This window comes from Sebastes fasciatus, chromosome 7, assembly GCF_043250625.1.
Source record: "Sebastes fasciatus isolate fSebFas1 chromosome 7, fSebFas1.pri, whole genome shotgun sequence".
Lineage (NCBI taxonomy): Eukaryota > Metazoa > Chordata > Actinopteri > Perciformes > Sebastidae > Sebastes > Sebastes fasciatus.
In genome coordinates, this window is record NC_133801.1 from 28,815,386 (window position 1) to 28,841,543 (window position 26,158).

The 26,158-nt window shown below is 39.7% G+C and overlaps 1 protein-coding gene across 1 annotated transcript; it reads right to left on the minus strand.

Moving 5' to 3' along the window:
• Window positions 1-7,517: 7,517 nt before the first annotated feature.
• On the minus strand, window positions 7,518-24,665 carry pou2af1 (POU class 2 homeobox associating factor 1). The gene is made up of 5 exons (XM_074640124.1): window positions 24,553-24,665; window positions 17,158-17,285; window positions 11,883-11,922; window positions 11,461-11,756; window positions 7,518-9,929 (listed from the first exon to the last, which is right to left on the minus strand). Exons 1-5 carry the CDS (start codon window positions 24,566-24,568, stop codon window positions 9,489-9,491), a joined length of 921 nt encoding a protein of 306 aa, XP_074496225.1. The 5' UTR covers window positions 24,569-24,665; the 3' UTR covers window positions 7,518-9,488.
• Window positions 24,666-26,158: the final 1,493 nt, after the last annotated feature.

The window sequence follows — 26,158 nt, forward strand, 5'->3', positions numbered from 1 at the left end:
TTAGTGCTGTGTAGCAGTGTAAGGCCAACACAGACACTGCTACCTCGTAGCTAAAATGTAACTTCTTAAAGCAGAAAAATATTAGAAGAGTCAAGAATGAACTGAACTGAAAGTTTAAAGGTGCTGAATGCGAGGTTGGGAGCATTTCTATTGCCTCTGCATGGCTCTCAACATGGCGACAGCTGCGCCGGCGACTCGCAGCTAACGGTGCTAACAGCGCTAACGGAGCAAACAATGGCAACAGTGCTACGACTAAGACTGCCTGCAACAACTAATCAAATAAATCAATTAAAATTATAAAAAATAGTTGGCAACGAATTTGGTCATCGATTAGTTGGGTCTACGATGCACAACACGCGCCGTTTAAACGTCTCCGTGCGGGCCAGCCAATGCCGCGGCTTTTCTAGCTCACGTGATGAATTACAGGAAATGGCGCCGTCTCCCTCGTCTCTCCGGAGTAAGCAAATTTTGTCATGATAGGGTTTCATAATGATCACCAACACGAATGCGTTTTAACATGTGACCTCCCATCTTTTGTTTTTCACAACTCTTCTTCACCTTCCCCCCCTCGTCCTCAACACTACTCCACTCCTTAACCAAAAAGCACCCTATGGCGGCAGGACGCCGTAACCAGGCCATCATCAATCAATCAATTGAATAATCAACAGATTAATTAATTAAGATTAATCGATTATCAAAATAGTTGTTTGTTGCAGCCCTCGTGCTGACAGAGTTAACAGTGTTTACCTGAAGGGGGAATCTGAGGGCAAAGAATATCGAAGCAAAGAGACGAAACAGCCGCTGCCACCATTTTGTACTGAAAACGCTCACTATATTTTTGATATTTTATTGTTCAACACAGGACATTTCCGTAGAATATGACAATAGAATAGAAATTATTTTGTTTTACGTTTGTACGGCACTTTTTAGGCGGACGGTATACTGTCCGGTAGTTGCTTTCAGTCCAAAATGGCGGAAGCATATAGCTTTGCTGCTGGGCGCTGACGTTGCAATGGAACAAACAATTGACTTTCACTTCTCGGCAATACACGTTCTTTGCGGTGGGTGGGTGCTTCCATGACGACCCCGTTATGACCTTACAAATGTTAGTGGCAGTCACACTAGCAGTATTTTTCATTGCACATATTGTACAGTTGAGAGGAAGATAGCTCATGATAAAGGTCACCATGCAGCTCCAGCTGTCTCACTGTCATCACAGAGAAGTACTGTACACTCTGTGTGAGTTACTCTAATGCTCATAATCAAACTGGATGTTGTACGTGGCAGTGTTCAAGCTGTACAACTTCATGAGGCTCCTTTGAAGTTTTATGATCAGATTTACTGAATCAAATCCTATGTGTCTACACGCAGTGCTGCCTTTGTCCTTGTTAATATCTAATCAACAGGATCAATGCTTTTCTATTCAATCTCCAACACGGTTGCCAGGTTAAGAACAATCCTCCAATTGTTAGATCGGAGAGATATGACACATTAAAACCTTGACAATAAAGTGTTATCAGGCCTTAAGAAAAGGTGGATGGTGAATAGTGTAAATAACATTACCCTGTATTTCGCAACAACTGATAAATGAGCCCGTCACATTCATATCAGAGGGTGTTTCTTTATTGAGTAAATCAAAGGCTGTTTACATTCATTCATGTTTCCCAACACACACCCAGGCCCGGAACTCTGGGTTGGCAGGTCGCACTGAAAGTGACAGGAAAGTCCTATTTACACTTCAAACAGCAGGGAAGTGGATAGAGTAGTACTGTGTTTCTATTTGTGAAGTAGGTTAGTCCACACTATTAAAGTCAGAGGTTTCATAGAAATGAATTGCTGCTAAAAGAACAATAAAGTGACTCAGAGTGATTTCAGTTCATCAAAGCTCTTTTGTGTGTGTTTTTTTCTGGTGTACGTTTTTCCAGGTAACAGCGCTTTGCAAAGGAAGTGATGCTTATCATGATTTATTCACTTACCTGAGCATGATCAGACAGAAATGAAACAGGAGCAACACCTATAGAAGCAGTCTGAACACAGAACTTACCTGACGGGTATTTCACAGTGTACATGGTTCAATCTAAACAACGCCAAGGGGAATAATCTTTTCTTTATTTAACCACAACATTCCTGACATTAACACTGACTCTACCTGCATTTTCCGTCTTATTAGATAACTGTAGAGATACCTGAGAACAGTTGAAAAACTAAATGTGAGAAAACAATAACATGCAGGCTCCTTTAGACCTCCTCCCCCTTTTTAGAGATGGCCCGCTATCTTGATGTGTGGCGTCTTGGACTGTTTAAGGGACAACCTTCACATTACTGTCGGTGTTCTCTGAGAGCTGAGCAGGAAGAACAGGCCTCGGCACGACCAAGCTGGTTTTCGTACCGCTTGTGTTATTTTATGCCTCTTGCAAAAGGCTGTTTTTCTTCACAGATGGAGACCACGATAAATCAAATGCACAAGTAGTACAGGCAATAATGATGGCAGATGATTGGCACATTTTGTGTATAAGATGTGCAGAACTTTGACTCCCTCTGGGCTTTTAGGAAACCCTTTGGAAAGCTGTTGTATGAGTTCACAATCGCAACCAATCTAACATTGACGTTTTTTTTTTTTGTTGGCTTTTTAAAATCAACTTTAGTCTCTGTCATCACTGACTACGTTTACATGCACACTAATATTCCACCATTGTTCCGAATATTGCAATATTCCGAATTTGATAGGTCATGTAAACAGCATATTCCATTTGGATATTCTGAATTAGGGCTTATTCCGAATGGAGCATTTTCAGATTAAGACGAGGGATATGCCAATATTATTTAAGGTTTTAGGAGCATTCTTTGCCAATGTGATTGTTCCATTGGGTTTTGGATTATTGCAGAAAATAAACTCTGTGGCAAACAAACGTTTATTGTACTTACACGTTTTGTTCACCAAGATAATCTCCACATATGAACACCACTTTTATTAACGCGTCATCAGTTGCACTGCGCATGCATTATACCCTGTGGTGTTAATGCTCAGGCTGATCGGAATTCCTAAGAAAATTCCTGAATCCAGATCATGATCTGGATCGCCACCAAAATATTATGGATTGTTGATTGTGCTCAATCCACCCCTCCAAAAAATTCAGACAGACAGACAGACAGACAAACAAACAAACCAACGCCGCTGAAAACAATACTTCCACCCATGCCTTGGCCTTGGTGGAGGTATTAAAAAACAAATGTAAAAATAAAGAAAGAATAAAAAAAATAAAAATAAAAAACAAATGCTGAAATATCAATTTGTGTCACATTTTATCAATTAATTCATGACTACATTTATTTTTAATATTATTTTTGCTACATTTAATTACACAATTATTTATTTGAGTCATTTATTTATTTATTTTTGATTTTGGCAGGTTCCATCTTCCATACTAGCCAGACTGTGTATCAAAGGTAACAAAATCCTCCTCCCAGCTCACTTATTATATTTTGTTTAATCAGGGGTTTATTTGCCAGTCCCTGCCAAGAAATAGTCCGCCACATAACCCCTTGTTAAACAGTGAATTGTCTTATTTTACGCATCGGTTTTTCTACGGATTAAACAAATAAGTGAGCTCAAGAGGTGCTGGGAGGCCGATTAGGCCCTGTCTCCAGTGTTTATGCCAAGCTAAGCTAAATGACTGCTGGCTGTAACTTCATATTTAATGGACAAATATGAGAGTGATATTTCAATCTTCTCAGCTAACTCCTCTTCTTCTGAAATCCCAAGCTTGTAACAGCTTGTAAAAGGTACAGCAATCAAAGAATGTCATCCTTATCACTCTCGGGTTACATCTTGTATAAATGAGTAAACTGTAGTTCTTAAAGTGCAAAACATGATTTGATAGCACAGGAGTTAAAATATTAAAAGACCTCTCCAGCCACTTAAGAAGAAAAATAATCTTGGCCATTCAAGTGGGGAGGTGTTGACAGGGTGAGTCACAGGGTTTTTCTCCTGAGTCACTCTATGGCAACCTGACAGACAAACACTCAGGTTCTGGTTACATTCAAGAACGATATATCCTGCTAATTTTGGCATTTTAATATTAAAAATCAAATCAAATTCTGTGATTCATTCTTGACCTTGTGAACAACAACTGCCAAACAATACAATCTCACCACAAGGACCATTTAGAAGCTGTTCTGGAGCTTTCAATCACATCACACAGTTTTCCTCATGGAATTGTAGATCCACATCTTTTATTTTTCTGAGCTTAATGGATTTCACCAACGTCCACAAGAGGTCAGAAAATATGCTCTGAGCATCGACAGAGCAAAAGCTCACAAAATTGACCTCATGGTGAGATTGGATGTCAACAAATCAAATCTGTTACCACATCACATAATAATTAAATGGCTAGAGTAAAAATTAATGATTTTTAGAATGGAATCACTGGATTACCTTCATATTTCTTAAAATTAGGCTTTTGTTTTATGCCTATATGGCATCCTGCTGAAATGTTCAATGTCTCCATTTCAGCTACACTTTAGTGCAGCCAGTTGGGCACATTAAACACTAAAATTGAGGTCCAACCCAGGAGCAGTAACAGGACCTCTGATTGACTGATGGCATCTTGATCCCTGTTATTTATTAGTATATAGTTGTGGCTCCTTATTGGTTCTGTGAGGAGAAGATGAGAGAGGCTGTTTGCAGCAAATACAAGCACTGAATGTTTAAGTCTATTAACTATTTTCCCACTGACACTTTTAAAATATAACTTCAACCATGAAAAGCCTGTTTTATTGAAAAGATGCTCATTCAATTAGAAAATAAATTATTACAGTACCATTTTCTGATATGTCGACCTCTATATAGGGTTGGTTTGCAACTAATTTGTTAATGCTTTATAGATCAGTTTTTGAATTCCTTTGACTGGTTGGACTGTTTGACCACTTACCTGCACCAAAATTTATTTATTAACAACTCGCATGATTGTCCATAGTTAATCACGATTAATCGCAAATTAATTGCACAATTTGTATCCGTTCAAAAAGTATTTAATACTCTTATCCACATGGGGAGTGGGCAAATATGCTGCTTTATGCAAATGCATGTATATATTTATGTTTGGAAATCAATTAACAACACAAAATAATGACATATATTGCCTAGAAACCCTCACAGGTACTGCATTTAGCATAAATAATATGCTTTAAATCATAACATGGCAAACTGCAACCCAACAGGCAACAACAGCTGTCAGTGTGTCAGTGTGCTGACTTGACTATGACTTGCCCAAACTGCATGTGATTATCATAAAGTGGGCATGTCTGTAAAGGGGAGACTCGTGGGTACCCATAGAACCCATTTTCATTCACACATAACGCCAAGTTTGGAGCGTTATTTAGCCTCCTTTGCGACAAGCTAGTATGACATGGTTGGTACCAATGGATTTATTAGTTTTTTTAGTTTCTTTGATGCCAGCATCTTCACTCTAGCTTTTGTAGCTGCAACCTAAAAATTGCAAGTTAAAACGAATTTGCATTAACACGGCATTATCGCATCAACTTTGATAGCCCTTTTAACATGTATAACTGCAGAGTTGTTTATCAGAAAGTGGAAAAACCCATCCATACCTGCATTATATCCAAATAGAAAGGATAAATATGTGCCAAAGGGATTTTTCAAAACCTGGCAAACCAAATGTTGTTCTTCTTAATAGCTTATAATTGATCTATTATCTATTATTATTATTATCCTTTAATAAATCCATTAGTTACAGCTTATAAACCCTGCTGGGTGGATTACTACAACGTGGTAATATACCATGTAAGTTTGCATTAGCTGCGATTGCTGTGCTAGTGCTGCAGCAGAATGAATATAAAAGGACTCTAATTGGGACGAATTGTGAAATGTGTATTCTCAGCCTCCTTGAGGTGCCAGATTTCTGAGACCCTGGGGCCCAACCTTTCCATGAAAAGCCCTGGAGAGGGCTCTGTGTGTCCCACCCGTGCGTGCTATCAAAGGCGTTGCACAGGCATGTTCCTGCAACGCCTCTTGGCCCAAAGATGGGGCGCTTTAAAGGGACTCTCTGTGAGCAACACGTGCTGCTCTCGTAAGACACTACAGGCCCGACTCTGCATACGAGATGAAATAAACTATTAGGCCGATGCACTGAAAGGAGGAGGAGGAGAAAGATTAGACGGAGAACCTACAGGCAAACAGGAACCAATTGTCACACATGACATTACCGTTTCTCTGCCCTGGAGCTGCTGAAACACCCTACAGACACGTGAACAAGCAGAGGACCAACTGCCCTTTCTTTCATCCACGTTATAAGAACAACACATGCTAACTGAATGAGTCACCAGATAAATCATTTGCCAAGAATCAAAGAGTTCTGATGAAATGATGATGCATTTGAAGAAGTTTACAAGGGCTGTGCACATTAACAGGCCTCTTAAAAGCACACTGAGGTTTGATTTAAACACACGCGCTGTGCCATCATACTTCCTGGTATCATCACGCTCATACAAACATACAGCATTGAAAGACTTCACGTTTAATTCATGGTGATATAAAACAATGGACTCAGAATGCAATCTCAGAATTCATAAAAACCCTCTCGTGCATGAGAATTATATTTGCATCTCTGTCACTGTGATTTATTATCTTTTCTCTTGCCCCCTTTTTTTTTTTTTTTAGAAGTTATTTTTTTGGGGGCATTTTCCATTTTTTTTTTATGACAGGACAGTGGATAGAGTCGTGAAAGGGGGGAGAGAGAGAGTGGATGCGGAAAGGGCCACAGGCCGGATTCGAACCCGGGCCGCCGCGGTCAGGACCAAGCCTTAATACATGGACGCCCGCTCTACCAACTGAGCTAACCAGGCGCCCTCTTGCCCCTTTTTTCACCGCTTGGTGCCCATTTGGAGTGTCACCAAAACTTCTAACTCCACATGTTCCTATATCACACAGGCAGGCCCGCCACGTTTTCTCCCCTGTGATATGATCTCAGGTGTTTCCAGGTGTGAGATTTGACAGATGAGTTGCAGCCCCTCTCACGATGTCAGTTTCCCCTGTGGGAAAACCCCTGAGAGTCAGAGGCCTTCACTGCCAAGAGCAAGCACGAGCGCTGGGGCAAAGTCCTCAGTGTACTGGCGGTCCAATGCCCTTTGTTGTAACTAATTAAAAGTAAAGAATTTGCAACTTTAAACTACCTTGCATATTTCTGCTTGAACAACAGTGCCTTATGCCTTAAGCCAGCCCTGTTCTTTATGATATCTACTGATTTAGAATACTTTGCCTGCTTTATCCCTCTCCACCAGACACAGCTGTAGCTCTGTATTAACAACATATTATATGCTGTATATTTACTTACGGAAATGTAATGTATTGCATGTCACACTTGTTTCAGTTTGCTTTAGGGGGAGAAATATATATATGACAAAGTAGGATCAATCTTCATCAATGATCAATGACTTATACCCCTTTTCCCACCAAAATTAGTGCGTATATGCAGGTTTTTCTAGACACAGGAAAACAATATAGTTGTACTGGCCTTTCTGGTTTTTTCCTGGTGTGTCATGTTCAATGTCACGGACGGCACCGGAAGCAGGGTTAGTAAACAGTGAACATGTTACTTAGTTTTTTTTAATATCTGTTACTTATTCAGTCTCTCGTTCAAACTCTCAAACCAGAGTTGATGATTGTTGGAACAGTAGAAAGAGGTTAAGCGAGGTAAAATTACTGTTGTCTGACTGGAGTCTGGTAGCTTTGAGGACTGGATATTAGCTGTATGTATTGTACGTTCAAAAATTATAATAAGTGTCCAAATCCCTGTTGATTTTATTTATTATATATTCACTTTGGAGCTGTCAATCGATTACATTTTTAATCGCACATTTTTTTATCTGTTCAAAATGTACCTCAAAGAGAGATTTGTCAAGTATTTAATGCTCTTATCAACATGGGAGTGGGCAAATATGCTGCTTTATGCAAATGCATGTATATATTTATTTATGGAAATCAATTAACAACACAAAACAATGACAAATATTGTTCAGAAACCCTCACAGGTACTGCATTTAGCATAAAAAATATGCTCATATCATAATATGGCAAACTCAAGCCCAACAGGCAACAACAGCTATCGTGGGCATAAGTGGGCATGTCTGTAAAGGGGAGACTCGTGGGTACCCATAGAACCCATTTTCATTCATTTCTCCATCGTGACAAGCTATTATAAGATAAGATATTAAGATAAGATATTCCTTTATTAGTCCCACAGTGGGGAAATTTGCAGTGTACAGCAGCAAAGGGGATAGTGCAGAAAGAAGAAGTATCAATAAAAACAAAAAGCAAGATACAACACATTAAAAAAAGCAAAACGATAATGAAACAAAATATGAACAATTTAAATAGGAGGAAATATAAAAATGTCGTATGTCAGCATGACATTGAAAAACTGAGCTACAACCTAAAAACATCAAGTTTTGTAAATGCATTAAAGAAATTAGCGGCATTTAAACGAATTGCGTTAACACATTATTTTCACGTTAACAGTCGTAATTCACTTCAACGCACATCACATAGCATCGCATTGGAAAAGGGGGGAAAATTAGCGTGTCCATCACTGCCGATCAGAGCTGGAGCCCATAGATAGCTGTGACTACTGTAGAGTCATTTGTCCTGGGAATGAATGCCGATTGTACCCACTTAAGACAAAAGCCAGATGTTAGTAGGTGTTAGTGGGTTTTTTCTCCAGTGGGAAAGGGGCTTTATTTATCATTTGACATAAAGACCTTGCCCGATGCAGTTTCAGTTGACACCCTAGTGAAGGCTGAACTTTTCAGCATAAATGACAGATTTTATCACTGAGACAGACACCTCAAGGCAACGAGGAGATGGATTGGGATCACATCAGGAAAGGGTCACTGTTTCTCAGAAAACTGTGTCATAACTCATATTGACCCGGAATTTTTCAATGACAGATTTTGCTGCAAAAAGGAAACAGCTGCAAACCAATTATAGGTTAAGAAAAGCAATAATATCTTACACGTTTGTTTAAAAAAACAGCCAAACACTCCATCAGTTTGATATGATATAATATGATATGAAATGATATGATATGAGTTGATATGATATGAGTTTAGCCCTTTTATTGAGCTTTAGCGGTGCATATTACTGAACAAAGTTGTAATTACAAATGAATTGTCACACAGACAGTTATGTGGCCTTCGGGGCCCCTGAGTGCCTGGGTTCTGGGTTCTGGGTTCTGGGTTCTGGGTTCTGGGTTCTGGGTTCTGGGTTCTGGTTCTGGGTTCTGGTTACTGGGGGGTGTTGCCCACTTTTACCAGGACATTTAGTCAGCATCAACCTCAGCAATTACTTTAGTGGTCACAGTGCTATCATAATCAAAATTAAGTGTAATAAACCCAAATAATACTTTAATGGTGGCCCCAGGAAACAAACAGAAACAATGCTGCTCTCCATGGACAGAAGAACACTCGTATTTTCAGACATTCGGAATAAAAAGCGAGCTGCTGTACGAGTCTTTGTCCTCATCTTCGCCATCACCCTTTTGTTCCTCCAGAAGTTTATCCAGGAGGTTTGGGGAATCCGCCTCTAACCTTGGATCTTCATCCAGAGACTGGCCTTGTGGCTCAGGGTCCAGTTGGTGTTCTGAACGCTGCGGGAGGTCCAGTATCTGCGGATGAGGGTGATCTACTACACCCTGAGCCTCCAGCTGAGGGATCATGGTGGTCAAAGACATGGACAAGGGCATGTGGACCAGAGGTGACCCGGGCAGGGCTGCGGAGCCGGGGGCGAACTGGACCCCCAGGTTCGGCATGGTGGATATGGTGGTGATGGGCTGGGCCCAGGGGAGGTAGGTAAACCCTGAGTCTGGGAGCTCCATCTGAGGGAGGGAGCCTGGTGCTGGGCCCATAGGTATGGTCTGAAACAACAACAAATGACTAAAAGGTTCATGTTGAAAGGAACTTCAACTAGCAAAAACACAAACATTTGCTCAAAACTGCAATTGCCTGTCTTGTTTAGATCGACAGTGTGAAGAGATTGACCTTTTTGAACTGAACCAACAACGCTTTAGGTCAGTGACCCGGTACAGGTCCACGCAGTGTATACCATGGAACAAAGATGTGATCTACCCGACCCCACTGGTCCGTGTGACCAGTGTTTCACTACTAGCTACTGGGCGATAGCCGGTTGTTTGGGAACAGAGACGTTAATACATCCACCACGGTACAGGCTTACAGCATACAGCCCATGGGTGTATTATAAGATAATAAAAGTGATGAATTACAGCCCATATATCCATTATTACAGCCGCATACAGGAAGCTGGCAGAACGGGATATGTCATATGAGCGTGCAGGGCGGTGCAGTCCCGTGGGTCTGATGCACGTTCATTATGCCGAGGAAAATAACTCTAGATTCAGCCATTAATTAATTTGACAAATTTGAGGACATACTGATTTAAATGAGGGCTATTTAATTGTTCGTATTGGGAAGCTGATTGACCTAAAAACTGATTTACCTATTTATATGATGTCTCTTCGTACATCCATAGCCGCAGACTCATTGGCATTTTCAGTCCAAAATGGCGGCAGCGCTACCTCAGCGCCATCTAGCGGCTGTTCCGTCTCTTTGCTTCTATACTCTTTGCTAGAACTGAGTACATCCAGTCTTCCAGTTCTTTACTTTAACTTAATAACAGGAATATGCAACACGTGCAGAACAGTTGCATCAGTTGTTGAGCTCAATATTTAAAGTTGCATCACTTCCTGTTGATGGAGAAATGATGATGCTGGAACCCAGGATTTTTCCTCTTTCAAATACCCCTAGAGATTTAGTCCAGCCCAGTCGCACAGCAGTTCGTGAAATAGTCACAAAATTTAACGTATTGATTGATGTACATAGACACAAATTTCCAATTTTTTTCGTGATGGTCAGCACAAAATCAATTTGTATGTAGTCCACGTAATTGTGAACCGGGAAGTATAGAGAACGGCAAATTCCACATAGAGAAAGGGTGGGGGTGGATGGTTGGGTCAAAAAACACAGGACTTTCGCCGAGGAGACCGGTGTTTGTGTCCCGGGTGAAACCAGCAGTCAAAGTTGATTTATTTGTCACATAACTTCTGTACTTAAATTACAGCACTTCCGGTGTTATTTTAATCCAAACCACAATCTTTTCCTAAACCTAACTAAGTAGTTTTGTTGCCTAAACCTAACAGAGTCGATCTATTCCTAAACCTAACTAAATAGTTTTATTTTGAAAAGAATGACACATGCGTCACGTGTTGATGGACATTCGTAGGGAAAAAAAGGGAAATTCGTGTCAATGTACACGAATCAAGTAGATTCAATTTCGTGACTATTTCACGAACTGCCTTGAGACTGTGTTGTTCTTTCCAGGTAAAACATTAAGCACACTTTTGTTCACATGCAGAGTTCTCTCCTACTCACCCCAAAGTTAGTGAGCAATGGTGCGTGTGTGTAGGTGAGCATGGTGTAGCTGGGACACAAAGTCTGCATGTACACATCGGCAGTGAGGGTGGGGGCCTGTGAGTAGGCCAGAGTCTGAGCTGAAGGGTCATGCTGGTGGTAGTCAGATGAAGACCAGGGTGTCACAGCAGTCTGCAGGCCAGCGCCGGCGGCAGGTGGTGCAGCTCTCCATCCTGCACACTGCTGCAGCCCTCCATCACCGACTGCAGTCGACGGCTCAGCTGGGGAGCCGCCGGCAACGTCAGAGCCAAACATGCCTGATTTTTGGAAGAGATGTTTGAACGTGAGTCTTCAAAGACAGGCAGAGACACATGCTTTTACTTAACAAGAATCAATTTGTGCCAGGTGACTCTCAGATGCAGCTGTTAGGAATGAACATGTACCTTGTGTGTATGATGACGGGTTGTTGTGTGTGACCACATCCTGAAAAAAAGATTAAAAAAGTGAGTTCGGCATGTCAATATTTTTCAGTAGAACAGTAACCACGTGTTGCTGCTGTACAACTATAGTCTACACTGTAATGTTGACATATAAATATACAGTATTTACACATGTACCGTCCAAGCAGGTGGGAGCAGCAGCTGAGTCGAGGTTGTAATTAAAGTGTGTTTGTGTGTGTTAGAGATGCAAGCCAGAATTTGTTAGTGTATTCGCATACAGGTACGGTCTTTCAAGGGTTTGTGCAAAATCATCTTTATTAATTGATCCATGTGTAATTAAAGCTGAATTTTGTTAGATTTTTAGCATGATAAAACATTTAAAAATATGAGATAAATTGATCTGTTTGCAGAAATCCAAATGCAAGAAAACACTTTTTAAAAGCCAGGCCGGATAGATAAAAAACAAGTTAAAGCTTAATTCTGTTTTGTAATTGTGTCTATTTACTGCTCTAATGTATAATCTGTATCATAGATACATAGATAGATAGTAACTTTATTGATCCCGAGGGAAATTCAAGAAAGAGATTCAAGAAATTCATTGCATCATCGTACATTTATGTTCCGCACTGGTAATGGATATATTTAATTACATATCTGTGATCCTCAAGATTATACGTTAGAACTCAACGAGGCGGAACACAATGGATAAATGTTTTCCACAAAGCACAATTTCCTGTAAACTTCCAAACTGCAATTTAATAATTGATCATATTGCGTGAGTGGATATAATAATTCCTGAGGGCACAGCAGACACAGTTGTCTCACACCATAACAGCTTGTTCAAAGAGAGAGGGTGGAGTCCAGCTGCACCCACAGATGGAGGTAGATTAGGAGGACTAGTAACAATTCTCAGAATGTCCAAAGATCTGACAAGTAGAGATTATATTTCTAAAAAAGATCCCAGGCTGAAGTAAAAAACAATAAAAAATTGAACTCTGAAAACCTTATCCTCAAAGGATAGATTCACAAGTCTTAATAAAATTCTGGCATGCCCATATGAACATATGAAAGTGTTATAATCTCCACCAGGCGTAAGTCTGGTAAGAAACCTTTAATTCAAGTGTTCGGAGAGAACACTAGACTTCTGCACCTCCTCATGGCTCTGTTTTCAGGCCCGTGACAGGAGACTTTGACCAATCACAGGTCATTTCAGAGAGAGAGCGTTCCTATTGGCTGTATTCTGGCTGGTGGGCGGTGCTTGGTATTTCTTCAACAGATCTCAACATGGGCTGCCGGGTCACAAACTTTCTAAGTCACTGCTAAACAGTACATGACAAGCTGTTTCTGAAAACATTTGAGGAGAGAAATAGGCATTACAGTAACAGAATATTGATTCATATTTGCTCAGCGCTGCCTAGTTTGACCTTTTGGTCGGAGTTTGCGAGTGATTGACAGCTGGCTCTCATAGACGGCAGCTGGACGGCAGACTCCAGATCAGCTCTGATTGGTTGTTTTCCTCCAGTCTATGAAATCTTGCAGATGCCGTTAGGAGCATCGGAGGACACAGAGGAACATGATTTTTTTCAGATTACCTGTTTCATGTTCTACTGTCAGGATATAGTAAATAACTTTTTAATCATATTTGCTCCATTTCTACCCACTGCAGCTTTAACACCACGGTTGTCTTTTCCTAAGTCCTTATGAATTCTCCTTCTCATCGTTCCTTGACTTCATGATGTTTTTCATCGAGGTCAAAGAAGGAATGAGAGAGGCAGCAGTGACAGTGACGGTCCTGACAGCTAGTGTCAGTAGTGCCCGTAGGCAGCCAGCAGGGCATATGAGGTCAGATGCCGAAAAGACTGCAGAGGAGCTGGTTAGTGTTACAGCTCTGACAGCAGGTGGAGAGTGAAGGCGCTCTGTCGTGACACCAAACACTAAATTCATCCAATGTCACTTTTACTTTAAGTGCTGAGGGGTCACTGCACTTGAAAAATGAATCTGACGCTGAAAATAAACAACCTTTTCACATTTGGTCCTTGAAAAAAGGACAATGGGTTACTGTTACGGTTCAGTTTTAATAACACCAATAATACCGTTTGTGGTTATGAACGTGCTGACTGTGTTTACTGTAAACTGATTGCACTTCAACAAAGCACCATGGCAAATACAAGGATCTCAAACCAAAGCTCTGTGGCTAAACAATAATCCTTTGTACAATATGTCAGCAAATCTGCAACAACAAAAAAAGACCCGCCCTCTGATGGGCTAGGGCTAACCCCTTAAAACTCTGACAGCCCGCCGTTGTTGCGGGCGGAAGGCGGCTAAATAACGCTACGAAGTTACACTAAATTTTGGCCAGGAAAAACTGACATGTCCATTTTCAAAGGGGTCCCTTGACCTCTGACATCAAGATATGTGAAAGAAAATGGGTTCTATGGGTACCCACGAGTCTCCCCTTTACAGACATGCCCACTTTATGATAATCACATGCAGTTCGGGGCAAGTCATAGTCAAGTCAGCACACTGACACACTGACAGCTGTTGTTGTGCAGCTGTGGCTGCAATTTACCATGTTATGATTTAAGCATTTTTTTTATGCTAAATGCAGTACCTGTGAGGGTTTCTGGACAATATTTGTCATTGTTTTGTGTTGGTAATTGATTTCCAATAATAAATATATACATACATTTGCATAAAGCAAGCATATTTGCCCACTCCCATATTGATAAGAGTATTAAATACTTGACAAATCTCCCTTTAAAGAAATAGGTCAACATTTTTTAAGAAATATGCTTATTTGCTTTCTTGCCGGGAACAGTGATAGAGCTAAATATGAAGGTGCTGGTTAGCTTAGCATAGCATACAGACTAAAAACAGAGGGAAGTAGCTCGCTTGGCTCAGACCAAAAGTTGGAAAACATGTGTCTGCCAGCACTTCTCAAGCTCACTAATTAACTTGTCACATATCATGTGTTGTTTTTTTTTTTTAATCTGTGCTAAACCAGAACTGCAAAAATAAACAAGCTGGGTCACTGTGAGGTTGTCTGGCAACCTCCTGCAAGTCACTGTGCCCTGTCAAGAAATAGTCCCTGCATGTAAAACCATTGTTAAACCACTATTATAATTTGGTTTTTGTACATTTTTGCTTTTTTTTTTTTACATGTTTGTCTTCGTAGCGTACACATCATCTAGCTTTTGACAAGAAAATAAAGTTTCCATAATGTCAAACTATTCAGGAACGCAGTATACTCCAGTGATTAACAACGTGGGATTCATTTAAAAACTCTGGTTGAAAGCTGGAGAGGCGCCCCAAGGATCCTCCTTAAAGATCAAAAGTACACAAGGGAAATGATATTCTCAGAAACAGGAGTAAACCGAGCTTAAAGAACCCGACAAGGATGCCAAAGGGAGTTTCAAAATCCATTTTTCCTGTTCTACGGAAAAGCTGTTACGTTTTCCAATCCATCAGAAGATAACACACACTCAGTATGTCATGTTATTTCTCTCTTATCAAAGGGTGTGTATGAGGGGAGTTTGTAAATGTGTGTGCGTGCGTGTGTGTGTGTGTTTTCTCCTGGTCTGGTAGGTGTAATAAATAGCAAGTGGGAGGGCTCTTTGGCAAGGCTGCAAGTAATTTTGCATAGGGCTGTGTGCCCAGCCCTGGAGCCATGCAGGGAATGGCTGCAACTGTCATGGAAAAACACCTGGATTATATAAGGACAATCCTTCCCCCCTGGCCCCCCCCCCCCCTCACCCTGGGATAGGCTTTGGGTCCTGACTGCTCACATCCGGATGGCCCCCACGGGAGCCCCTTTCTTTCAGCTCTTCAAAATGTCATCTATAACTTGTTCAATAATGTTCCAGTTGGGGGAAAAAAAATGACTCCCCACAGAACAATCTACATCTGTTGTGTTGCAGCGTCTGCTCGATAAAGACCACTTTTGCAACCAGCACTATGCATCCAGATGTTCGGCCCATACGCATTTCTTTTGATCTCCGCAGTAACCCGCCTGCTGCAGAAAGTATAAAGATCATTGACTACATTCATCTACATGACAGTTCTGATGGGTGAAGAATGTCAGCCTGGAGACTAATGGTGGTAAATCATCAAAACGCAATAAAGGAAATGCAACATGTTATTCTGACATGATTGGGTACATCAAAGAGAAAACTGGAAAAAAAAAATATTATTTAAAAAAAAGAAAGAAAAAACGTTCATGAACTTGACAAGAAATGTCTGTGGTTGTTTTTCAGACGAATACATTGAAAAGTAATTCCACTCCTACTACCGCTACTTTATATTTTCAGTAACAGGTTTGAAATGTTTTTATTATTCCGACAGCTCCTAATCCTGAGCAAACATTGCTCCATATACTGTAACTGCTGCTACAGTAAATCCTGTGCATATTTGTTTAATGACTAATGATGCTGTGATAAAGGTACAAGGAAGAATGTGGTTGCAGTATTTGCAAGGCTTTTTCGGGAAGGGATTTTCTTTGGAAAGGGTGGAGGGCTCCACATGTTCCCAAAACTGGTGGGAAACTTTGTTTAAAATGTGCTAGTATGTAAATGTATTCTGAAGATTTGTTTTACTTAAAGTGGCAGTAGGCAGTATATTTTTGGCATCATTGGGCATCAAAATTCCATGATAACCTTTCAGCATATTGTAATTCAAGTGTTCTGAGAGAAAATTAGACTTCTGCACCTCCTCATGGCTCTGTTTTCGGGTCTTAAAACATCTTTACCAATCTTTTACCAATCACAGGTCATTTCAGAGAGAGAGAGCGTTCCTATTGGCTGTGCTCCAGCTGGTGGGCGGTGCTTGGTATTTCCTTAACTGTTCTCAACATGGCTGCCGGGTCACAAACCTTCTCATTTTACAGCTAAACAGTACACTACAAGATGTAAATAGGCATTACAGTAACAGAATATTGATTCATATTTGATCAGCGCTGCCTAGTTTGACCGTTTGATCGGAGTTTGCGAGTGATTGACAGTCGGCTCTGTCTGTGAAATCTTGCAGATACCATTAGGAGCACCGGAGGACACCGGAGGACACAGAGGCACATGATTTTTTTCAGATTACCTGTCTCATGCACTACTGTCAGGATATAGTGACGGTTTTATAAAAATAACTCATTTTAATCCTATTAGCTCCATTTCCACCCACCGGAGCTTTAAATGTACATACTCATTTTAAATGTCAAAACTGAGTAAAAATGATTTAATGTGTAACTGATAAAATGCATCATGCATGTCATGTGTCATGGTGTCCTCACCGCAGTAGGGGGCGCTGTCTTGGTGCAGTGTGGCTCCAGACTTCTCTTCCTCCTCAGCAGCTCTTTGACCGGGTCTCGGACTCGGACACCTTGGTACGGTCTGGACCTGGCCAGTGCTGATGATGGTGCTAGAGAAGCCAGAAACAGAAAGAAAGAAAGAGAGAGACATCTAGTTTAATTTAATTACATCTTGAAAACAGACACTAGCCTCTCATTTGAAGTAAGGTGTTAGATATACGCCTATTGCTATATGGGCTGCTGCTGCATAGTTTTTATCATTACAATAAGAAAAAGAACTATGGAAACACAAATGATTGATACTTTTTGTCATATGAGGCTGTCAAGATGTGATTTACAGTGTTACAGTGTAAAGTCTACTAAGTGAACTAAATTACAAATGCATTGCATGCATAAATTAAAGCAGCAGTAGGCAAGATTGGAACAAATATGATTAAAAGAAGATTTCCCAGATCGGAGGAAAAGAACCACTCAGAGCCGAGCTGGAGCCTTGCTTTCTCTGAGCAGCTGTCAATCACTCGCAGGCTCCAATCAAATGGTCAAACTAGGCAGCGCTGATCAAATATGAATCAATATTCTGTCACTGTAATGCCTATTTCTCTCCATGATTGTTTTCAGAAACATCTTGTATAGTGTACTGTTTAGCTGTAAAATGAGAAGTCTGTGACCCAGCAGCCATGTTGAGATCAGTTGAGGAAATACCACCCACCAGCCGGAGCAAACTGTCTCATTTTACAGCTAAACAGTACACTACAAGATGTTTCTGAAAACATTTGAGGAGAGAAATTACAGCATTACGGCATCACAGTAACAAAATAGTCATTCATACTTGATCAGCGCTGCCTAGTTTGACCGTTTGATCTGAGTTTGCGAGTGATTGACAACTGCCTGCGTTGAATGAACAGCCAATAGGAATGCTCTCTCTCTCTCTCTGAAATGACCTGTGATTGGTCAAAGTCTCCCTTCACAGGCTAGATTTTTTTAAAGCCTGAAATCAGAGCCATGAGGAGGTGCGGAAGTCTAGTTTTCTCTCAGAACACTTGCAATATGCTGAAAAGTTATTATGGAATTTTTGCCCAATGATGCCAAAACATTCTGCCTAACGAAGCTTTAAGAAAATCACACCGCAATCGAAAAAATATTGTGAATCTTGCATAAGGATCATGATGCAACAGCCAGCCACACTATGAAATGTATTCCGTCCAAAACAGCTAAATAATATAATTAATAACTTCTTGACTTAAATATCAATTTGGTCACATCACCACACAGGTTGCAACCAAGCCATAACCATCATCTCTGTCCATAATTGTTATTGAAAGCGTGGGTCAAATGATTATGAGCAATTGTGATACTTCTAAATGACTGTTCTTGCAAAGCATCATAATATGAGGTCTTATAATGTTTTGGTAATGCATTATAGATATGGGTTTCATTTCAGCATTAGTAAAAGTTATTCATTGTCTCACATCCAACACAACAAAATATATCAGTAGTATTTATTTGGTTGCAATTTAATATCCATGGTGGCACCAGCTGTGGTTGCTGTTGATTTATGAACCAGTGCACTCATTAGAGGTAACAGTTTGTAAAATGTATTTATTTATTTATTTATTTATTTTTATCGTTATTTTATTATTTTTCTTTTTTATTTATCTATTTATTTATTTATCTATTTATCTATTTATTTATTTTTAACAATTGCACCATCAGCTCAACGTAGTCTTAAACAGCTGTCTGTCTGTGCATAATGTCTGTTTCCTGTCTGTTTTTACTTGTCAATATCAAAAGGCCTTTCGTGGATTAATAAAGTTGTGTTGAATTGAAAGTTTATTGTCTCTTCCAGATAACAACATCAAAAAGGTTTTCTGTGCTCATTTGAATATTGATATAATATATAAGCATCAGTATTCAGTGTCCTCTGGAGCCACCCTGTCAGCGACCTCAGGCAGTATGGTCTCCCAGTAGGTCGAAATGTTTACAACCGATGACACCCTGCAAGTATAAGCATGAGCAGAACTCTAATCTGACAGAGAGGGCCTCTTTTGAATAAACTCAAAGCAACAGTACTGTACATGTCACACTGCAGTTAATGCCATCAGTCAGTACAGCCCGAGGCGACAAAGACATTGAGAGTGATGGCGTTTCTCCCCGCTACACTGCAGCAGTGTGAGCTCTCTGCAGATGGAGGGTGATCTTCATACATGCACCAAAACACTGCCCTTCAAGACAAGAGACCATAACTCACCAGAGTGTAGAACTGGGAAAAAGTACTATAACGTTTTTTGTTGTCCAGCCAAATGAATTATGGGCAGAATATTTGAAATGTGGCAATTCTTCTTTTCTAAATGAAGTAAAAAATGAATAAATCTGGAGCTCAAACTTGACCTTTAACTCTTATTTGGAAGTTAAGGTACTCTGCCTTTGCATTGTCTGCAAAGTTATAAGGGGTCATGCAAAGGCAAAACTTCAATTTGATTACTCACTTAGTCGCTGATTACTATATAAAATCAGTATGTATGATAATATCTACATAAAATATAGTGATTATGGCACAATTAGGCTGTATATAATATAAGCATTAATGTAATATAATGTATTTTGGTCATAAACTAAAGTATTGGGCAAATTAAAATTTTGACCTGAGGGTGGTGCTAGATGAAAAGTTAAAGCATCACCAAAGTCATTAGAATCCATCCTCTCGGGACCTTAAATCTGGAGCATATTTCATGACAATCCACCCAGCAGTTGTCAAGTTATGCCACTAAATAACAAAAAAGTCAACCTGCTGGTGGCGCTAGAGGAAAAGTCACTGGATCACCAAAGTTGTCAGAGTTCATCCTCTGAGGATCATGAATGTCTGTACAAATCAATCCAAAGCAATCCATTCAATAGTTGTTGAGATCTTTCAGCCTGGACCAAAGTGTTGGATCGACCAACCGACCAGCTATAACTTACAGACTGACACCGCTGCTGCCGCTAGCACGGCTAAAAATGCATAGTGTGGATAGGATGCATAATGTTTCCCGTAGCCGGCAGGCGCAGACAATCGCAGCCACCTTGGTGAACCAATGGATGTGTTATGAACTCTGTGACACAACGGCACCGATAAGTATAAATTGCAAACTCAGTTCTTTGTAGATGATTTAGTAGTATTTAGTAATACTAGTTCACAACTTTGACATAAATTATTAGGCCTAAAGTATCTTGATTTCAACATTAACCTGTCATCTGAGTCAATTAAAGGAAGGATAAAAGAGTCTGCACACGTTTTGCTAAAGGGCTATTAGATTATAATTGCAAAGACCTAAGCAGCTGGTAGACGTCTCATACGATGCTGAAAAGAAAATTACAGTACTCTTGTACTGATGCCACACACAAACTCACATCAATCTAAAGTGACAGATAGTATCATAATAAAAGGTCAAATGTTCATTGGTTTGACAGTGTTCTGCTAACCAGCCATCTGCAGCTAATGAGACCCTCTGGCATTTTAGTTTCTGCTGCAAAGCTGCACCAGATTTTTATGAAACATTAACTCTTGTCCTGTTCGTCCAAAATCACAAAGTCAGACTGACATATAGAGGAGCGTCCCATATGGCCTAACTTAAATGTGCCTTGGTGTGATCACTGATGGGAAATCTCTGCCGATAGGAACTGACATAAACAGATCTTAATACATCAATCCTGGAGATTTCTCTTTTGGTGGAGTTAGCAAAATCCTGTGGCAATTTCCGTCAAGTGTGATTTAATAATTATTGCATGAGGTTCATTTAACGCGAAGTGTGCATTGCTGAATGTTACGGAGGGATTGCCAGCAAGAACGCACGGAGGAGGGTGACCTCTGGTCCAGACTGCTGCTGTTTCTGCCCTCTACTTAACCTCTGTTGTTAGGCTGGGGATGTCTTACCAGTATATTGTCCAGATTCCTATCTGCAGCTAATTAATTTGCCTGCACAGGTCAGACGGGATAAGTGGCCCTCTCTAGAAACAAACACAATGGCGTGATAATGTACCATGTACAGACAAGTCAATGATGCCTAACAGAAACGGGGCACTGGAAACACAATTGACAGTTCGCCAAGCCCCACCCCCTCTAAGCTTTCTGTTCAAGCATAGCACATTTTACAGTAACGGTGGTAGATTTATCGCTCAAAATTCTCAGCACTTTATAGAACAATGGGTCCTTGATTTCAGACGGAGGTAGAGCAGTCTTCTCATTCCTAGCTGTCAACTCAGTCTGCTGAAATGACAACTGTGGCGAGCAGATTTAATCGACTGTAGCTAGCTCGCTAATTAAACTAACATTGGCTCCATGCCTTGGAAATGTGAAAGGATCTTAAATAAACACTTGATGTCTACATATGTGATATGACGCTAAAAGACTGAGGCTAAAGCTAACTGCTTCCAGGTATAGGCAACAAAGTCAGCATCCTCACCATGGGGTTGCCAACCGTCCCTTAAAATAAGGAATTATCCCGTAATTGGAAACTAAAAGACATTTTCCGTATTTTTTAAAATCAATTCAGTGCAAATGGAGACAAATATTACACGTTAGACTAAACAGAATAGTCAAGAAGAAACATTGAAGAATTGATCATATATTGCAGTGTAGAGCTACTTAGTCCTAGTATTATAAGTCTGATATGAGACTCTAGTTTGGCTGCTTAGCTCATATATTTGAAAAAAAAAAGAAGCAAAGCAGAGGTTCGATTTGTGCTTTTTTGGTTTTATTTTCAAAGGGTATGTTTCACTTTTAACGTTACAAAAGAATGACGACTAACCTATGTCTTTGGTGAACATATGTAACAAGTGTGGCTGGAATTGCTGGAGTGTAAATATCCCTAATTCAATTAATTAAGGGCTGACATTATAAAACACTCTGATATAGTAGCATCCAGGACCAAATATTAATAAATGTGTTTTCTTTGGTGTATAATCACCTGACAATAAGAATTGTTGTATTTTTGTTATCTTAGAATGAGACATTTACATTTACATAGGGAGTGGGTCCTCTTCCGGCCGCCATGTTTCTACAGTAGCCCAGAATGGACAAACCAACCAAACACTGTCTCTAGAAAGAGCCTTTCGCGTTTTCACGTCTTCGCGTCGACCACCGTATAGTTCTCTTACACGCTGGGCACACGGAAGAAGTTTCAATTTGTTGCAATCTGTAACCTCACCGCTAGATGCCGACAAATCCTACACACTGCACCTTTAAGTAAAAACACATAACACACTGTTTAATCCATTCCTTATATGATCGTGTACTTGTTTTTGGTTATGGAAAGGCTAGAGGCAATAATTACAGTTGCTAAGCCGTGATTGCAAGTTGCTGTTTGGGGAAAGGGTTTAGGGAAGTTTTTGACTCCATCCACTCTTAAAAATCTACTCAAACTGTCTGGTAATTGAGCTGTTTATATGTCTACAAGATATTCCTTCTTCTCAGGTCACTTGGAATTGGACAGTGTTCAGCAAGTTTTTCGTATCATGGTTTAGATCAAATACTGTCTAACTACGGAATTGCTGTAGGCCAGTATAGGTTGTCCCACGCCATCAGGAACAAAAGATTTGTAAAGATTCCTGGAAAAGATCTGAAGCAGTGAGAGGAGTTTGCTGCAAGCAAGGGTGTTGTAGTCACTATATCCTGACAGAAGTGCATGAGACAGGTAACGGAAAAAAAAAAATGTTCCTCTGTGTCCTCCGGTGCTCCTAATGGCATCTGCAAGATTTCACAGATCAGAGGAAAATAACCAGTCAGAGCTGATCTGGAGTCTGCCGTCCAGCTTCCGTTCTATGAGAGCCACGAGTCAATCACTCAAAAACTCTAATCAAACGGTCAAACTAGGCAGCGCTGATCAAATGAATACAATTGAAATTAATAAATATTATGTTACTGTAATGCCTATTTCTTTCTTCAATGTTTCATGTTGAGAACAGTTGAAGAAATACCAAGCACCGCCCACCAGCCGGAGCATAGCCAATAGGAACGCTCTCTCTCTGAAATGACCTGTGATTGGCCAAAGTCTCCCGATTTTTTAAAGCCTGAAAAAAACACTTGAATTACACTATGATGAAAGGTTATCATGGATTTTTTTGCCCAATGATGCCAAAAAATGTCTGCCTAGTGAAACTTTAAAGACTGGGGTTGGGAAAATGTATTGAGACAAAAGAGGATTTTTCATTACAGGTGTTAGATAGCTCTAGAATTTCTTTCCCTTGACACAAACGGTGTTTTACAATTGCTACTACCGGAAATATTTAGATAGAAAAATATCATAATCCAGCACTTTTTTATATATCTATATATATAAAATATATCTATTTTTAAAGAACTTTTATTGTGAAAAAGTGTGCCCGATATACAGGAAGCTTGTTTAAAAAAAAAAACACACAAGGAAATAAATGCTACAGAAGGAAATCTTTGAACTGAACTCAAATGGACAGATGTTGTTGTCTTCCATTTCTCTGTTTGTATCAACCACACATGAACACACAGACAGACTCAAGGCGACTCAACCAACAGAAAAGAGGAAGCTCCACAGCTGTGCAGTATTTTACTGTGCTGCTGCCATTTTGCATATCAAGATTACAGCCCAATAGCAACACACAGCCAACATCCAAATGACCACCTTCCTCTTTCCAAAAGAGCCCGACACAACAGCTTCAATATGATCCTGACATGACTCTTTGCTTTTTCAAAAAACTCCAGATTTTAACTTCAAAGTCGTTGTTGTAAATGACATGTTGTACGTTATTGGGGGGAAACCAATGAGCACCATTCACATCCATCCATTAGTTTGGGTTTTACATTTCTGATTAGCGAACAGTCAAATTAATTATGACAATTACAAATGTCCCAAAACACAGCAGCGGAAAGTCAAACAAGTTAAGCTAAATCAAATTCTTTCTCCCAGTAACAATCTCTGATTTACACTATTCAATCAGATTATTATTCTAAAATGACGTGGAGAAAAGAAAGAGCAATTACGTATTGCAAAGCTATATCATACTGGATTGCATTACACTGAACATATTATTATGTTCATATTATTGTGTTTACATCATCGAGTGACAAGAAATGCAGTGTACACAAACGAAACCATTTGAACAATTCAGTATTAGTGTAAAAAAAAAAAATTAAAAACATCCTGCTGTTCTTTTACCTCTTCAATAAAATCAAAGCAGATATAAAATTATAATTCAAATCAATAGATTTGTTTCACATGACATAATATAATATAATATAATATAATATAATATAATATGATATAATATAATATAATATAATATAGGACAATCTGCATGAAACGAACGAGTATTCTTACGGCTTTTGACAATCATGTAAAGAAAACAGCAATGATGTTTTGTACTTACATTTCTCCCAGTGCATACTGCTTATCTGGATTATATCTTATAGTTAAACGGAAGAAAATCGAAGTGGCGGGTCGACTGACGTGCTTTATAACAGCCTGAAGCTGGCTAACAATCCCCCTGGGATGTCACGGCTCTCTCACCACAAATCTCCCTCATGCATCTAGTTTCGGTGCTGATACTATTTAAGATGAATCATAAATACAAGAGTTAAAACATTTTTTAAAAAGAGAAACAAAAAAGGCCCCAGAAATGGCACAATGAAACAGAAATGAAGACGACTAAAGAGAGAATGGCATAAATACGTTCAAATGTATCACAGACAAATAAAGGAAAATCAATTAGAATTTTGCTGAGAATAATGTGTTTGTATGTGTATGACAGGCCCGTTCTCATTCCCAGGGCGTTAAATTAACGCACAAGCCACCCTTTAGCATCAGTAGAAATGAACTTGCATATTGGGGCTTGTTCAGGAGTCACATTGTTCATAATCAGCACCATTTTGAAATGAATCCTGAATTTACCAGTGGAGAGGAGCCAATATGGGATTGATATGAGCCCCACAGCCGGATCTGTCTGGCTGCCACTATCTGGCAGTGGTATTTTAAACACAAGAGTTTGACGACACTGACCTGTTTAGGCATGTGAGTAGAGAATTAGTCCAGCTTACAGTGTATGTACTGCCTTATCAGATCTTGATAAGAGACTTCAGGCTTTAATTCATACCTCAGCTGGAAAAATAGAGGTGAGTCAACATCTTCTTAAGGTTCATGTGCTGGTCAAAAATCACACCCACGTGTAGGCTATACAGCATAATCCAACATGTCAAAACTGAATCTTTCTTATATTGTTTGAAGGGAGTGGAAAACATAGATAGTGATCTTATATACTAATAAGTTGGGCATCCATTATGCAATAATAATTGATTGATAATCTATATGAGATAGCAATGATAATAATAGTATAGTATAGCAGCACATTTTATAATAAGACAATAATAATACCATCAAATTACTAAGAAGAAAAAGATAAATAAATAAATTAATTGTAAAAATATACAAAACATACAAAATCCCATTGGTTATGATGGTGGAGACCAGAGCAACGATTGTGCGAGGTGTGTGGGGAAATGAGGTATTGGTAAGGGGAGAGGTTTAGAGAAGAGAGAGAGGGGGAAAAAAGGAATGACGCACACATAAAGTATATATATATATATATATCTTTTTTTTTTTTTCTTTTTTTTTTTTTGGGTGACAGGGTGTATGTTTATTGTGGATGGTTCATAGGCAAAAAGACGTGATGAGTGAAATTGGTGAGGAAATTATGAATTAAGGGTGTCGATGAATGGATTCCAGATTATGTCAAAGTCGGCGGTTTGTTTTTTTATGGAGGCAGATAATTTTTCCATTGATATGTAATCGATTAATAGATTTTTCCAAAGTGTAATATTGTTTTTGTGTCTTGATTTCCAGTTCATGAGGATAGTTTTCTTCTTTCTGCTGCCCTCTGATTGGCTGATCAGAGAAAAGTGTTTCCCGTAGCGATACACCTCTGCGTTTGGAGCTTTAGGTTCAGGTTAGGTTATGTCTATAGGCATAGCGGAAAGAAC